This window comes from Nannobrachium achirus, assembly GCF_963921795.1.
Source record: "Nannobrachium achirus genome assembly, chromosome: 5".
NCBI classification, from domain to species: domain Eukaryota; kingdom Metazoa; phylum Chordata; class Actinopteri; order Myctophiformes; family Myctophidae; genus Nannobrachium; species Nannobrachium achirus.
Genome location: NC_137814.1, coordinates 42,244,216 through 42,259,060, shown reverse-complemented (window position 1 = coordinate 42,259,060; position 14,845 = coordinate 42,244,216). Strand labels below are relative to the sequence as shown.

Genomic DNA, 14,845 nt, shown 5'->3' with positions numbered 1-14,845 from the left:
AGTAACATGTGGCACTGCAGTTTCTGTTGGCTAATGAGTGTCTCTGGTTTCAGCTGAAAGCCCAACTCTTTTCAGATTGTAATTAGCTACAAGGTGTGACAGAGACTGATCTCATCATGAGGCCAATGTTTGATGTTTTAGTAGCCTCAAATTGATTGGAAAGATGTTTATTTATGCCTACAGCACTGCACGGTCCTGATGGTAGTGATTAAATGCATAATTTTGTATTGCCGTTTACATCACCCACACAACCAGTGTTCATATCGTTTAGACTAGCAATATCAACACCAGATGACCCTTATTTCCTGTGGAAATAAGCTTAGTCTTTTCATGGGTCTCCTTTTAGTAGACCTTGTACCGGTGAACTGTACCGTCATGAAACTGTACCTTTTCCTATGCAAACTTCTAATAAAGTCTTCAATCAATCAACCAAACCCTCACACTGGGCTGGGGCATCAGTCTGTTGGGCCCTGTGGAAGCAAGGGAGGCTTCTGCTCCAGCATCCTGGGACTTGTTGGGTTAATGGGTCACTAGACTAATCGACTAATAATAATAATAATACATAAAAAATAAAATATGCTCTTATATGGGCACCAGTCATTTCTTTGTATATTGAAGGTTGAATGTGCAATTTTTGTTACAAAGCTTAAAAGGAAAACTTTGTATTTTTGAAGCGGTGAAAACCGCTTCCAATGAGTGGCTTTGTGTGTCCCATGCCCATATATGGTCATTTCAGTCCATAATGAACAGGTTTTTTCAAAAACAAAATGTGTGTTTCATGTCCATATATGGTCATCTCAGTCCAGAATGAACAGGCTTTTTCAAAAACAAAATGTATGTCACCTCATGTCCATATATGGTCACTCCAGTCCAGAATGAACAGGTTTTTTCTGTCCCGTACGTCCAGAATATCAGTCCAGAATGAATAGTCTTTTTCAAAAAGCAAAATGTGTGTCCCATGTCCATATATGGCCATTTCAGTTCAGAATGAACAGGTTTTATCTGTCCTGTACGTCCAGAATATGTGTGTAGTGTCCCTCCCGGTCTGATGAATGGATACTTTGAGGATTGGTCAAGCTTCACATGATAATTCGGCCCTCCATTCTTATATTCATTCAGAATATATAAAGAATGTAGAATTCAGAATATATAAAGAATGAATAGATCACAGAGTCCATAACTGTATAGATCACAGAGTTCATAACTCTAGAACACATAGAATAAAAGTTCACCGCTTCACTTCGAACCGAGGTTTGATTTTTCATTTATGTGCCATAAAATAAATGTCAAAAACACATTATTTGTGTGACTGAATTAATCAAGTAAAATGTCATGATCGTGACAGGCCTAGCATCAGCGCCTGGAACATCCTGACTGGGAGAGATACCAAAATGAGACCAGAGGCAAGTACAAGAGAGACATGAATTATTATTAATTACCATGGCAAATACAACATTGTGGGTGGTGGGAAAACAGATAACATGGTCAATGTAAATCATACAACTTCATGTTCATGTTCATTAATTGTATGTTGGAAGGAAAACACATTTGAGAAAGGCTTCACTAAAATAAATACATAAAAAAGATAACAGGATAAGTGCAACTTGCATAAAATATAAAAAATGCAACAATTATGAAGGATTTGGAACATTTCAGACAGAATGGCATTTTTGAACAGCGCAAATTCAGACAAATAGAATATACATGAATGAAATACAACATCACATCTTAAACATGAGCCAGCACTGATGTAATTATGCCTTATGAGTAGCCTATTGACCACTGATTATTCCTGGTATACTTGACAATGACATTTACTGCTGACCATTTCCAAAGCACTATTGTTGGTTTGATATTTGAAGAAGCATTTGGATTCCAATCAGTAAGGAATAAAGTAAAGGAGTAAGGAAATCAGGAATGCCATATCTTATGTGACGTTTGCTTTAGGCTTTGAGTTTTGGTTCAAAAAGTTGGGACAACAATATCTGAATATGATACGATATTATACATTATGTTCTAATGATTCTATTGTATTTGAAATGTATTTAGACTGGTAATCTCATTGAGACTTGAGCACAATGAGCAGGTCTCATTCTCAAGAGAGACCTGGTTGGCGTCTATCCAATCTGGCTAGCCATTGTCAAAGAAAAGGGAACGCCCACTCGGGTTGTCCCTCAGCAGCCAGCTACAGACTCTGTCTCGAGAGAATGGCGTCTATCAGATAGACAAATGTAAAATGGCCCAGCAAGGAGTTCAGCAGGACCGGCAATAGTTTTGATGTGCGATCTGTCTGGATCTAGTGAAGAAACCAGTGACACAGGTGTATTGGGATATACTGGTATCAGGGTGATTCAAGAGGAAGGCCCAGCTGTCCACAGTGAAAAATTTGTTCCATCCAAAGACCTGTTCTGAGGGAAAGCACCATGTCTGAAGCAGATACAACTCCAGGCTGTAGAAGTGGCCTGTGATTTTCAGTGAAAACTGGAGGCTGTTGAGACTCAGGAGAATATCAGCCCATGTCACAATGAGGTAAACCTGCTATTTGTGCAACATGGAACAACACAAAGTTCATGATATGATTTCAGTTGCAGCGGAAAGGACTGAGTGACAGAAAGAGCAGCACATCCAGCAGAGAATCCAGGAGAGGGAGGAAGACATGAAAGACATGAAGGTGCTTCACCAATACGGTCACCATAGACATAAAAACGTAGATGCCTCCTCCGAACCCTGGGGCGCCTGTATCGTGGTCCGTGGGCACCATTTTGATGGAGGGAAGCTTCCTTGTGCGTCACGCAAGGGGACGTTAGGTAAGCCCAGCATGAACTGAGGACGCTGTAGGGCACATTCTATGTTTTATTATAATTATTTGCCTATCTAATGAAATGCTCAAAATAGGGACACCAGGTTGAACGTGGTTAAACCCATGCCTTAACTTTATGTACCTTTTCCATGGAGGGGTATTCTCTCAAGCCAGACAACTATTACACCATCTCTGGATGCTACGTAGTCTGCAACTACCCCTCCTGATGAGAGCATGGAAGCTCTGATCTGTTCGGTTCAGTTCACGAAAATATATTGTAAAATATAATTATTTTAGATTTCCCATCTCTGCTAAGCAGCAAGCAACTAAAGGACGGGTAACCAGGGGTAAACTTACGGTAATAATAACCACAATGTAATCATTTAAGTGAGTAAAATATTTTAACCAAACTGTGTATGGTAGAGTATGTTAATACAATGTAACTAACACAACCGTGGTGGAAGTATTTTGTCTTCCTCTTCTATTGAGATATGTAGATTCTGTACAGTAGATGGTTGCATTTCGGAATTACGTTAACTTCACAGGAAATGTCCATGCTGGTACACAATAACACCTAAATGGTACAGACTAATGTTATTACTTTCAGATACATTTTATCTGTCAAAGGGTCCATAAAGCAGGGGTTCTCAACCTTTTTAAACCCCAATCCCGATCTAACATCTGATAATTCAATTGATAGACCGACATGATTTGGTCCGATAAGGTACTTTAATTTGGTCAAATAATTTGGTCCATTCCATATTTCCATGTTCTGTAGGTGTAAATACAGTGACACTCTGATAAAAAAAATTATAATCTTGAATAATCTGTAGCTGTATTTATCTGGGGGCCACCTCAAGGACTATTGCGGGTCCTTGGACACCACATAGAGAACAAGTGCATTAAAGACCCCTAAACCCATGCCTAAACTTTACCAGCTGCAAGCTATAACCATTTGGTTATAGGCCTCCACTAATCAACAAATAGCATAGAACACCACAGGTGCAACAGCTTAAAATCCACTACTGAAATGATTTAAGCTTCATTCAAATAAATTCATTATATTTTTGTGTCCGCATAGCTGACAGTAGAGCACCACAAGGTCCTGGTTTCGATCCGAGGCAGCGCTTACTCAGCTTGTCAGTAGCGCGGCTCGGGTAACTAAGTTAACTATGTTAAGTACTGGGAGATGATGGTAGGTGTTGTGCTCCCCCTCAGAAATCCATCTCCCAGGGGTCTAGTGCGTTGAAAAGGAACCAATCTGGCTAGCCATCGTCAAAGAAAAGGTTGATCCTTTTCACTTCAGTTGTAACTCGAGCTCAGTTAGGCTGTTCTTGAGAGACTAAAAAGGAACAGACACTATGCCTCTCGGGAAAGGCTCGATATTTCTACGTGTAACGTGTCATTAGTTCGACTAAGGGTTAGGGTTAGGTTTTAGGTTTAGGCATAGTTTTACTGAGGTTAGGGTTTGGGTTAGGTTTAGGCATAGTGGTTAACATTCACCAGGTAAGCATTCACCAGCGTCAAACTAATGGGACGTCGAACAAATACTAGGTCGCAATATCGACTCGTTCCCGCCTAGCCGATACCGACAATAAGACAATTCGAACTTACAATTAAATCCAAGACTGGACTGCTATTTAAATATTAAGTGTGCCAGATGAAACATTACTTCCATTTAACCTTTTCCCCTGAATACATATTTAATGAATGCAATCTATTGTATGATAGTTTGATGAAGTCAGAAACGTCAGTACATGCAGACTCAAGCTGTCTGGCTGTACAAGAAAATGATTTCTCATATTTTAGCCAGAGTATGAATATTACAAGGTGGAATTTCTGTTAGCGTTGCTTCATTGATATTGCTCGATAGGAAGAGAGACATTTGCCATGAACCCGAAAAGAAGCTTAATTGATTTACGTTAATGCACTGTAATCCCATCCCATCTAAGCTTTAGCATTTTGATTGTTGCTGTAGTTTGATTAATTAGTAAACTGCCACCTTTCTTGTAACTAACACTACATCATTTGTCTGTTTTACACAACAGGGCCAAAGGGGATAAGCAAGGCTATTTTACACTTGTAAACACCTTCCCTCAATACAGCATTTCTGTGATTTAGTCCATATCGTTGCCATCGGGCTTAAACCTTGTATTTTCTTTTTTTCTTCTTTATTTCTACATTCTATTTTTTTCACTTTCTTTTACGAGTTGGAAAAATAGCCGATCTAAAAGCTTGGCACGCTTTGCAACTCATGGTGAACTGGTAGATCGGCTATTTTAGTTCATTTGGAATATAATTTAAATTGAAAGTGGTCTCTGTGGGTTTTACAGATATTTAATCAATGACAAAGTATTAACAAGAGCTTGAGAACTAAATCATTCTACATTGGATCCATTGGAACACAGGTTCTCTTTTCCCATTTCCTGAAAATGAGTAGTTTTGGACATACAAGGTTTCCACCCGACATCTTTCTACCAACAAACTTCACTCAGTTGAAACTTGGTCCATAGGGGAAACAAAAACAACAAAAAAAACAACAGAGTTCTTAACATTGTGTCTTGGTCATTTCAAATGTAGACTTTGGGTTCCCGTTTAACCCTGCAGTTGCAACCTTGCCATTGTCAAACAGTTCCCTACTGCGTCATCATTTGACTTAACTTGCGTTTAGAAGGGAGAGATGGAATCGTGCAGCTCAGAAGTCCATCATGTTGTCCTCTCCTCCTTTAACTTTCTTCTCCTGGGACTCTGACCAGGCCTTGTTAATGGTCCTCTTCATCTCGTCATCTCCCTCCGAGTAAATCTTCTTCAACATATTCATGAGGCCATCGCTGGGGTCTGCGACTGCGTTGTCATCCACAGCAGGTTTACTGACAGAGAGAGAGAGGTTAGGGTTGTCTTTGTGCAGGTTTACGTCGAATGCATCACCGGTTGATTTCAGTCCGTTATCTGCCACTCGGTCTCCTAGCACAGTGGTTTTCAACCTATGGGTCGGGACCCTCAATAAACAATAAAGTTTAAGTGTACATTTCTAAAGTGACAATTTATTTACTTTTTAATACCTCTAAAATGACAAATTAAACATTGGTCAAATTGTCAAATATTAGAGGCAGAAATTGTGAAAATAGCCGATCTACATGCTCACAACGCCTCGCAACGCGAGGTGTTGTGAGTATGTAGATCTGCTATTTTCACAATAGAACCGTGTTATACAAAATGTAATGCCTCAACTTCTAGTGCTTCTGGTTGAGTGGGTGGGGGGTCCCCAGTTAAAATATATTATTTTGGGGGTCGCGGCCTGAAAAGGTTGAGAACCACTGCCTTAACATACAGAAGTGGTACGGCATCTCAATGTAACAAAGAAGAACCAGAATTTGTGTGCATGTTGACATCACATTCCTAAATCTATGGAACTTACTCTTTCTCTTTAGACTGCTTTTCCACCTGTGTTAGACAGTCCCACTTCTTGACCGCCTGCTTCTTGCACATAACCAAGACCATGTCTGTCTTTATCTATAGAAGAGAATGAAGATTACATAATAAAAACAGACATATTTTGAAGTTGTGAAATACATGAGTCAAATAAATAGCAAATGTTTATTCATTATTATCTGTATTCATGTTTGATGTTTACCAATGCTTAAATTCTTAATTTTCCCTTTCATCTTTGACTGTGCGTACGTTTAAATACGAATAAGCTTACTTATAATAAGCAATTATTTCATGTTGAAATGTTCATACATTTTCAAATATTTTCAAAAAGTAGCAGAAATAGAAGATCTACAAGCTCACAATGTGTCACGCTGTAATTTGTAACTTAGTTTATTATTTGCATCTTGATAAATAACCCAGAGAGGACAATTAGGACCAAGGTCTTCTAAATGCCTAAATTGAAGCGTGTCCTCTGGAAGCACACAGAAGACCAGGCTTACAAAGCAGATTTACAAAGCATCATGGATGCATTTACTAGAAATATGCAAATAATTGATCAAACAATGGGCATGGGCCTGGAAGTGTAGTTTGCTTTTCACCTTCAGAGCATGTCGGTCCTCAATTTAAATGCTTTTAAGGGAGGCTCGTAAAAATAACAGAAGATAGGATAGTGTCATTGATTATGCAATCAACTGGATTTAACCTTCACACCGTTGGTGAGTATTCCATAGTAAATTTGAACTTTAAGAGCAGGTATAAATAAACGACCAGATGTATAGTGGCGATGTTGTAGTGTCGATGGCAGCAGTAACTGCAACAAGGAGACACATGTAGGCCTCGAACTCAGGGGTTAAAGCCAAAAGAAATCCCAGGACTGAAACTTATTTTCAGACCATGTCCCAAATTCCCAATATGTGATTTTTGAAACGTGGCGCGTGCAGCGTACACCAATATTTGGGGTGTTTCCCTGAAGTTCTGAACTGCCTTCACTGAATGTGTGTGCGCCAATCTATGCTTCATTTTATAGAAGTATCTTCTGAAGTTCTGTTGTATTCTATGCTAGTCTGGCCAATGCAAATACTCATCTTGAAATTATAACAGCTTTTTAGTTAAAGTTTATTATTTTTGCGGCTCTGCACTGATCTCAGAAATTGCTCCTATGGAATCCTCAAGACTGAAATCAGTCCCCAGGACTGAGAACTTTAACCCCTGCGAACTTCAAGACACAATAAGAGAACACTATTCCAACTTCCAAGCAATCATTAAAATGTATGTCTTTTAGGGATGGCACATTACAAGCCATGGATACATTGACTTCATCTCATCTGAGTGAGTCTTTATTTTTTCTTTAAATTAGTTTATTCACTTCATGAGTAAGTCGCCCATATACTTGAATTGCATTGCATCACTCCAAATCAATATTTCACTGCTGTTTTAATTAGGCTATGCCCTATCCAGCAAAATTCCATTTTCCCAATTAATTCATACCAGCAATTATGAGCAAAATTGGGTGTATCTGAGGGTATGGGTGAAAATCACTGATGTGTTTTTGTGCCTTTAATTGACTGATAGTGCTTGGGGGACAGGGGCTCCAGTCACCTTTTTACAGCTGTCCTTTGGATCGATGGCGCCCAGCAGATTTATAATTGTCATCTGGTGATTCTTCCCCTCTAGATCCTTCACAAGCACAGAAAACGACCTGGTGGGAAGAGTAAGAACAGATAACAACTGTACTGTTAGACACAATGCAAGAAACAGACAACAGAAAGATATTAATTGTGTTACATCATCATTAGAATGATGATGGTGATGTCTAAGGAGGCTATAATTCTACAGAGGAATTCAATGTTGCTAAATATGAATACAAGATTAAATATATTTTACCATTATTTTTATCCTTCTATTCTGATTTACTGACAGGCACTGCCAAACATCTAAACAAAAAAGCCAGAGGACTGATAATTGTGTGCAAATTAGGGATACATTTAAATGCCTTTTTTTTCAATAGATTATGGCAAATATCGAAATATGCAGTTTGGCTCTTTTGTCTCCCATACTAAATCTAATAGAATTAAAATAACTCAAGAACAGAACGGGGGGGAAAAGGTGTTATAAATCCTGTATTAGCACATCACCTTACCTCTCTTTAAAGTTAACCTCCACATTTTCGGAGGGAATCTTGTGCACGCCCTTCAATGTAATGTAAATCTTTACATATTTGTCTGACTGGTCCCAGCCTGCAATGAAAATGCACAAGTGTAAACGATTTAATTTGAAATCTCTCTCTCATGCATGAGCTTTCATGTGTACAGCTAGCCCTAGAATGTCTGTGATCTTACATAATACACTTCGTATATATTCCAAATACACAGCCATAGATCAGTCCTATTGCGCGTCGTTGAGCAGATAGATCTGCGTGGCAATAAAGTGGTGCGCGCTACTACTTGTGTTCTCACCCAATAACTAATTTCTTTCACACGGATGACATTCTTTGTCAGTGACGGGCCGGACCTGAAATGACTGCTGGACTGTTGGACTGAACATTATGTCCACTTTGTCCAGCAGTCCAGTTCTTCCTTTGAGAGCACACGTGTGTTTGGGAAGCACAAATGTAGTATTGGGCACACAATTGACAAGTACTTTGCGATTGGCGAGGGGTAATTAATCACACCACCTGCCAAATGTGTGCCGGTGACCCATACGTTTGTGCTTCCCAAAGGAAGTTTTGATATATTCAGTCCAGCACTCATTCCGGGCCACTCGCCCCGAACTGAATGTCATCCGTGTGAAGCTTGTGGCAAAGTGGAGATATTTGACCAAACACACGTTATCTGCATACAACTTTCAAAGGGATATGAAATTGAAAAAATCACACCCAATGTGAAGTGAGCGGTGGTCGTGCTTGCAAAACATCTTCAGACTAGCATTTGAGTCTAGGGTGTACAGGCTATGCTACACGCACACGTTTTGCTATGGCAAAACGCTGAGGAAAAAGGCTACAGACATATGACATCACTAGACAAACATGATGCTACGTACACACATTTTGCTATGAAAAAAATGCTGAGGAAAAAGGCTACAGAGACACGCACAGCCACTCTATGGAGTGGTTTACGTGCTACGCACACACATTTTACTATAGCAAAACGCGGAGGAAAAAGGCTACGGACACACGCACAGCCACTTATAGGAGCGGTTTGCACCGCTCAAAATATCTGACTTCAAATCGGAAGAATTAATTATTGGGTGAGTACACACTACACAAGTACTCACCCAATTTATTGCTACACAGATTATCTGCTCAATGCCACGCAATAGGACCGATCTATGGCTGTGATCAGTAACAGACAGACATTCTAGGGCTAGTGTACAGCTACACATCCACCAACTAGCCAGTAACTAAGCCGATAAATAGATCCATACCATAGTTGGTGATCTTGACTGCGTATGTTGCTTTTGTGGATGCAGTCGGATCGGCCTCTCTTCTGTCCTTTTGCTCCTTCTGTTGCCGCTTGGCTGCAATCTCCTTCTCAACCTTCTTCTGCTCCTGTCTCAGCAGCTCCTGCACCCTGGTCCTCTCTGCCTTCTCTAGGAGGGAGCCCAGCTCCTGCAGGTCTGCCTCAAGCTGGTTGATCTGTGCATGACACCAGGTGTGGTGGGGATACAAAGCAGATTCATATTATGGCCCAACAACAGATATATTTCAGAGACAGAGAGAGGGAGAATAAGTGAGTATAGGATTTAAGAACACTAGACAGAAAGGCTACATTAGTAAACTATTGGTTTAAAAATAGATGACAAACGGTAGGTGTTCAATCTACCTATCCTTGCCTTATAAAGGTGGTGTTAATGTGCACAGGCTCTAAAGGGCTCCCAATCCCATAACCTAGTAGTGTGGCTAGGAGAGCTAGCTTCTTTAGCATCAGTCACATTACAGGATTTTGAGAGCATAATGTCACATATTCTGCAGAATTAACTACACTCGTGGTTTAGATAATGTGTCATTGATAATTGACAGGAGTTCAATGGGTACTACGCTAACCTTGCTAAGGGACATTAGCTTCAGCTAATTTCATTTACGTGAAGTTCCATGTGAATGCAGCAGCCATGCAAGACAGCTAACAAGCTAACGTCATGTATTATGTCTTCAATAACTGTCACGTTCGTAAAACAACGAGAACAAAACGTATATTTACTATTTACCTGTTCGGTTAGGTCCATTATAAATATATTGTTACGGCGGGGTTGTTGCTTGTTAAATTACTGAACTGCGTACTATACGTTTAAATAACACTGCACTGCAGTCAGAGTGAGTGACAGTCGACTCGAGCACTTATCGAGGTCGTACCGCGCTGTGTGTCACTTCAATAACGTTCCTACCCTGGTCGTTACTCTTTAATAATATGGTTCTGAATCTGCACAACCTCTCGTCACCAGCCGCAGTACAAGATCCCCAGACCTGGGCTGGAAAGCCTCTTGTTTGCAAAATTATTTACTCACTAACATTGAATATCCTAATCAATACCTGGCTTTGTCCATTTTATGCTCCTCGGATAGTGGAATTTGGAATAACACGAAAAACGATGTTTTCCCAGAAACCTCAATCAATCCAGTGATATAATTTATTTAGCTTTTCTCTCTCTCTTTCTTTTCTGTACTGTCCATGTCATTTAGTTACTGTTTGTCTTCTTTACCTATGCTTGCCTTTTTCAGTGTGTGTTGTTTATTGTCAGTTAATAAACCCTTTTGCAAATCCCGCCCCATTCTGCCCTGTTACTATGATGGGACATTAACCCTGGGCAGATTGTTTTTATAGTGGAAGTGGATGGGATTTTTTTTCCCTTCATAGCCTCATTACAGCTATATAAAGTAGGCTACCAAAGGAAAAACACCTAGGTGATATTAATAAAAAGGGAAGACAAAGGTACAGTAGTTACATTGCAAAACAGGGGATTTACCCGAAAATATATGTTTTAATTTGTTTAATCCCAGTGGGACAGAATCCTCTTTGCAGATTCTTTTATAGTGGTAGTGGATGCGATTTTTTTTCCCTTCATAGCCTCATTACAGCTATATAAAGTACCACAAAAAACACATCTACGTGATATTAATAAAAAGGGAAGAAAAAGGTACAGTAATTACATAGCAAAACAGTAGTTTTCCCCCGAAAAATAAATGTTTTAATTAGTTTAATCCTCTGGATCAGAGATAGAAAGAGAAGCGCATTGCATCTTGGGTACTAGGAAGAGGACAGAGAGAATGTTTCTCCTCACATAATAGGCTGGCTTTTCGTAATTCTGCCCATTTAAATTATATGTACCCAATCGTGACTCTTAGACCATTGATAAGGTACATGTGAACTAGTTTGTTGAAGCTTATTCGTTATGATGAGCGAGATCGCTTGACGCTTGCCGTCGCTATCACCGTACCGGCCGATCTCCGTGTCGCGCACTGCGGACAGTTTTTGAAAGGCTGAAGCAACATTCTCCACTGCACAAACTCCACCCCCGATAGCAAAAAGTGAATGTTTTTTTCTGGTTGGCCAGTCAGGGAGTCTCAGGGACCAATCAGAAGGCTGACAAACGGTCTATTACAAACATAGATCACAGACCATAGTCACAGACAGACTGCATTCAATCAAGCAAGCAGTAATATCGTGCATCACCACACGGTGGTAGTGTCGGAACATTTTTACACCATGGGTGATTTGAACAAACTTAGGCCCCTCATTTGATCACAGACAGACTGCATGGCTAGTTGGTTACACATGCCTTCCAATGTCTGGATATCCACTACCTTGAAATTAATGTTGTTTTTTTTACTGCAGATTATTTTTTCAATTCAAACCATGGCCTACAGTTTTATTTTATGTAAGTAATACTAGAAAGATGCAATTGGAAATTGGAAGTGTGGTTGCCTATTTATGGTCTGGACAGCCAAATGATCATGTGAAGCTTGACCAATCCTCAAGCTAGCACCATTGAACTCAATGGACTTACTCTCTAATGGTGACATCATCGGGAATGCTGCTTCCTGATTGGCTAAAAGTTGATCCACGAAAAAAAGTTGCAGCACTAGTGTGTTGCCCTCCAGGCAACCACACTAAATGTCTAGAAAAGATGCAATTGGAAATTGCAAGTGTGGTTGCCGTGATGTGAATTTCGTCTTACCATTTGAATTTTCCCCATTCAAGTCAAAGCGGAAAATGTATTCACTAATAAATGAATTAATAATTAATAAAATATTTAGGGAGTATGATATACTGTGGACTTCGATTTTCAAGCCTTTTCTTTAAATAATCATAAATGCTTTTCCCTTTTAAATTGAAGATATTAAATAATATCTTTATTATTACACACATTACATATAAATATGGTTAATGTGTGTGTGTGTGTGTGTGTGTGTGTGTGTGTGTGTGTGTGTGTGTGTGTGTGTGTGTGTGTGTGTGTGTGTGTGGCCATGATCAATCAATAGCTAGCTGTTCTAACAATAAATTAGCCAATTTCAACACTAGCAGTTTAGTATTCACAATCACCAAGTCAGCATTTATCAGCATCGACAAGTTAGCATTCACAATCACTAGGTTAACATTCACAATATACATCATCAATATAAACCAATTCTATTCAATCATGTACATGATGTCATGTCTACATCACAATAGATGGTATATAGTACTTTGACTGACAGCGTTCCCTTAGTTTTTCCAGGAAGTCCGGACTGCACATCGCTCCAATTAACTATAGAGGCGAACGAGGCATCTAGCTCTTTATATCTGTGGTAGTTACTGGGAGAGGAAACCAAAGGACAAGCTAGGTGACCATGGTGGAGCCTTGGAGCAGAGGGGAAGCGTGTGGATACTTATCTTTTCCAAAATAAGTAGAGCTACAGAGAGTCGTTCTCCAGAGAGGCGAGAAGAGGCCAGAAGATGAATATTTTAGTTTTTTAAAGTCTGTTCATTTGTATTTTAAACTTGTATTAGCTGCCTGTCATTTATAACTTGTGAAATTATCCACAGTCTGTCTAAAAGTGTGGTTATTTTATCGCTTATCAGTGATATTCATCTAATACATGGCCTAAATGGTGAACCAATCGGGTGCCTCCGTGTCTATGACATTGTTTTTTATGACGTATTTTCTCTGGCCTAAACGCGTTCTAAATCAGGGTGAACCAATCGGGTGCCTCTGTGACTATGACATCATGGACAAAGCAACAGAATCGAAGTGTTTCATTGGTCTAGCTAACTCATGTCATCATCATTAGTGACATCATAATGTATGTGACGACACTTGTTGGTTGGTGGTAACGTCACCGAGAACACAGCTCCCTCATACAGACAGCACCGAACACCGCACTCTGCTGGTGCAAGTAACTACACAACTGTGGTGTAATAGGTGATTGACATTAGACTGGCTTCAAGCTCTACTCTGATAATGGGTACAGGAAGCACTAATAAGGCATGAGTGCCTACTACGTCATCATTAGGTCACGTCATCTCTGTAGCCAGCAGCTGTAGGCTATATACAGTAAGTGTAACGTACCACACTTGAAACTTACACTGTTATTATTTAGTCCCTTTATTCTTTTCATATATGGTTAAGGAGCCTGTCACCTTAACATTCCCTGAAGCAGGGGGTGTTGGTCAGACTATGGCCACGTACACGTTTGTTCTGATCCATCATGGGGAGAGCTGCTGGAATCAGGACAACCGCTTTTGTGGATGGTTCGATGCAGACCTCAGTGGAACTGGGGTGGAAGAGGCAAGGAGGGCAGGACAGGCCTTGAAAGAAGCTGGTTATGATTTCGACATCTGCTATACTTCTGTGCTCAAGCGGGCCATTCGGACACTGTGGCTTGTTCTGGAGGGCATTGACCAGATGTGGCTGCCTGTCCATCGTACCTGGCGACTCAACGAGCGCCACTACGGTGGCCTGACTGGGCTAAACAAGGCAGAGACAGCAGCCAAGCACGGAGAGGCCCAGGTCAAGATCTGGAGGCGATCCTTCGACGTCCCGCCCCCATCCATGGATGAGGAGCATGACTTCTATAACAACATAAGCAAGGACCGTCGCTATGGTGACCTGACCGACGACCAGCTTCCAACCTGTGAGAGTCTGAAGGACACCATCGCCCGGGCACTGCCTTTCTGGAACCAGGAGATCGTCCCTCAGATCAAAGATGGCAAGAGGGTTCTGATCGTTGCCCACGGCAACAGTCTCCGTGGCATCATCAAGCACCTTGAGGGTCTGTCAGAGGAGGCCATCATGGAGCTAGAGCTGCCAACAGGCATCCCCATCCTGTATGAGCTGGACAGGAACCTGAAGCCTGTGGGACCCTTGCAATTCCTGGGCGATGAGGAGGCCGTCAAGAAAGCTATGGGGGCTGTGGCTGCCCAGGGGAAGGCCAAGAAATAGACACATCGGACACTATGTGTGCAGAGGGATTCCTGCAATAGTGCAGATCACTATCACATGTACTGTTCCATTATTCATTATATAAACCCTATTAATTACTAAATGTGCTTGCCTATTGTCGCCAAATGTGTCTGTTTCCGCTGTACCACACATACACGTGAGGATGTAATATACCTTAATCTCATGTTTCCTAGTACTT

At 40.6% G+C, this 14,845-nt stretch overlaps 2 protein-coding genes across 2 annotated transcripts; one reads left to right on the top strand and one right to left on the bottom strand.

Annotated features, from left to right (window-relative positions):
- Positions 1 to 1,410: 1,410 nt before the first annotated feature.
- On the bottom strand, positions 1,411 to 10,562 carry cacybp (calcyclin binding protein). The gene is made up of 6 exons (XM_080726027.1): positions 10,436 to 10,562; positions 9,656 to 9,866; positions 8,373 to 8,469; positions 7,832 to 7,931; positions 6,219 to 6,313; positions 1,411 to 5,670 (listed from the first exon to the last, which is right to left on the bottom strand). The coding sequence occupies exons 1-6, from the start codon at positions 10,451 to 10,453 to the stop codon at positions 5,496 to 5,498; spliced, it is 696 nt and encodes a 231-aa protein (XP_080582153.1). The 5' UTR covers positions 10,454 to 10,562; the 3' UTR covers positions 1,411 to 5,495.
- A 3,319-nt stretch (positions 10,563 to 13,881) lies between these two features.
- Positions 13,882 to 14,646, top strand: LOC308284743 (phosphoglycerate mutase 1-like; the record flags this gene model as incomplete). Its single annotated transcript, XM_080725471.1, has 1 exon — positions 13,882 to 14,646. One exon carries the CDS (start codon positions 13,882 to 13,884, stop codon positions 14,644 to 14,646), a length of 765 nt encoding a protein of 254 aa, XP_080581597.1.
- Positions 14,647 to 14,845: the final 199 nt, after the last annotated feature.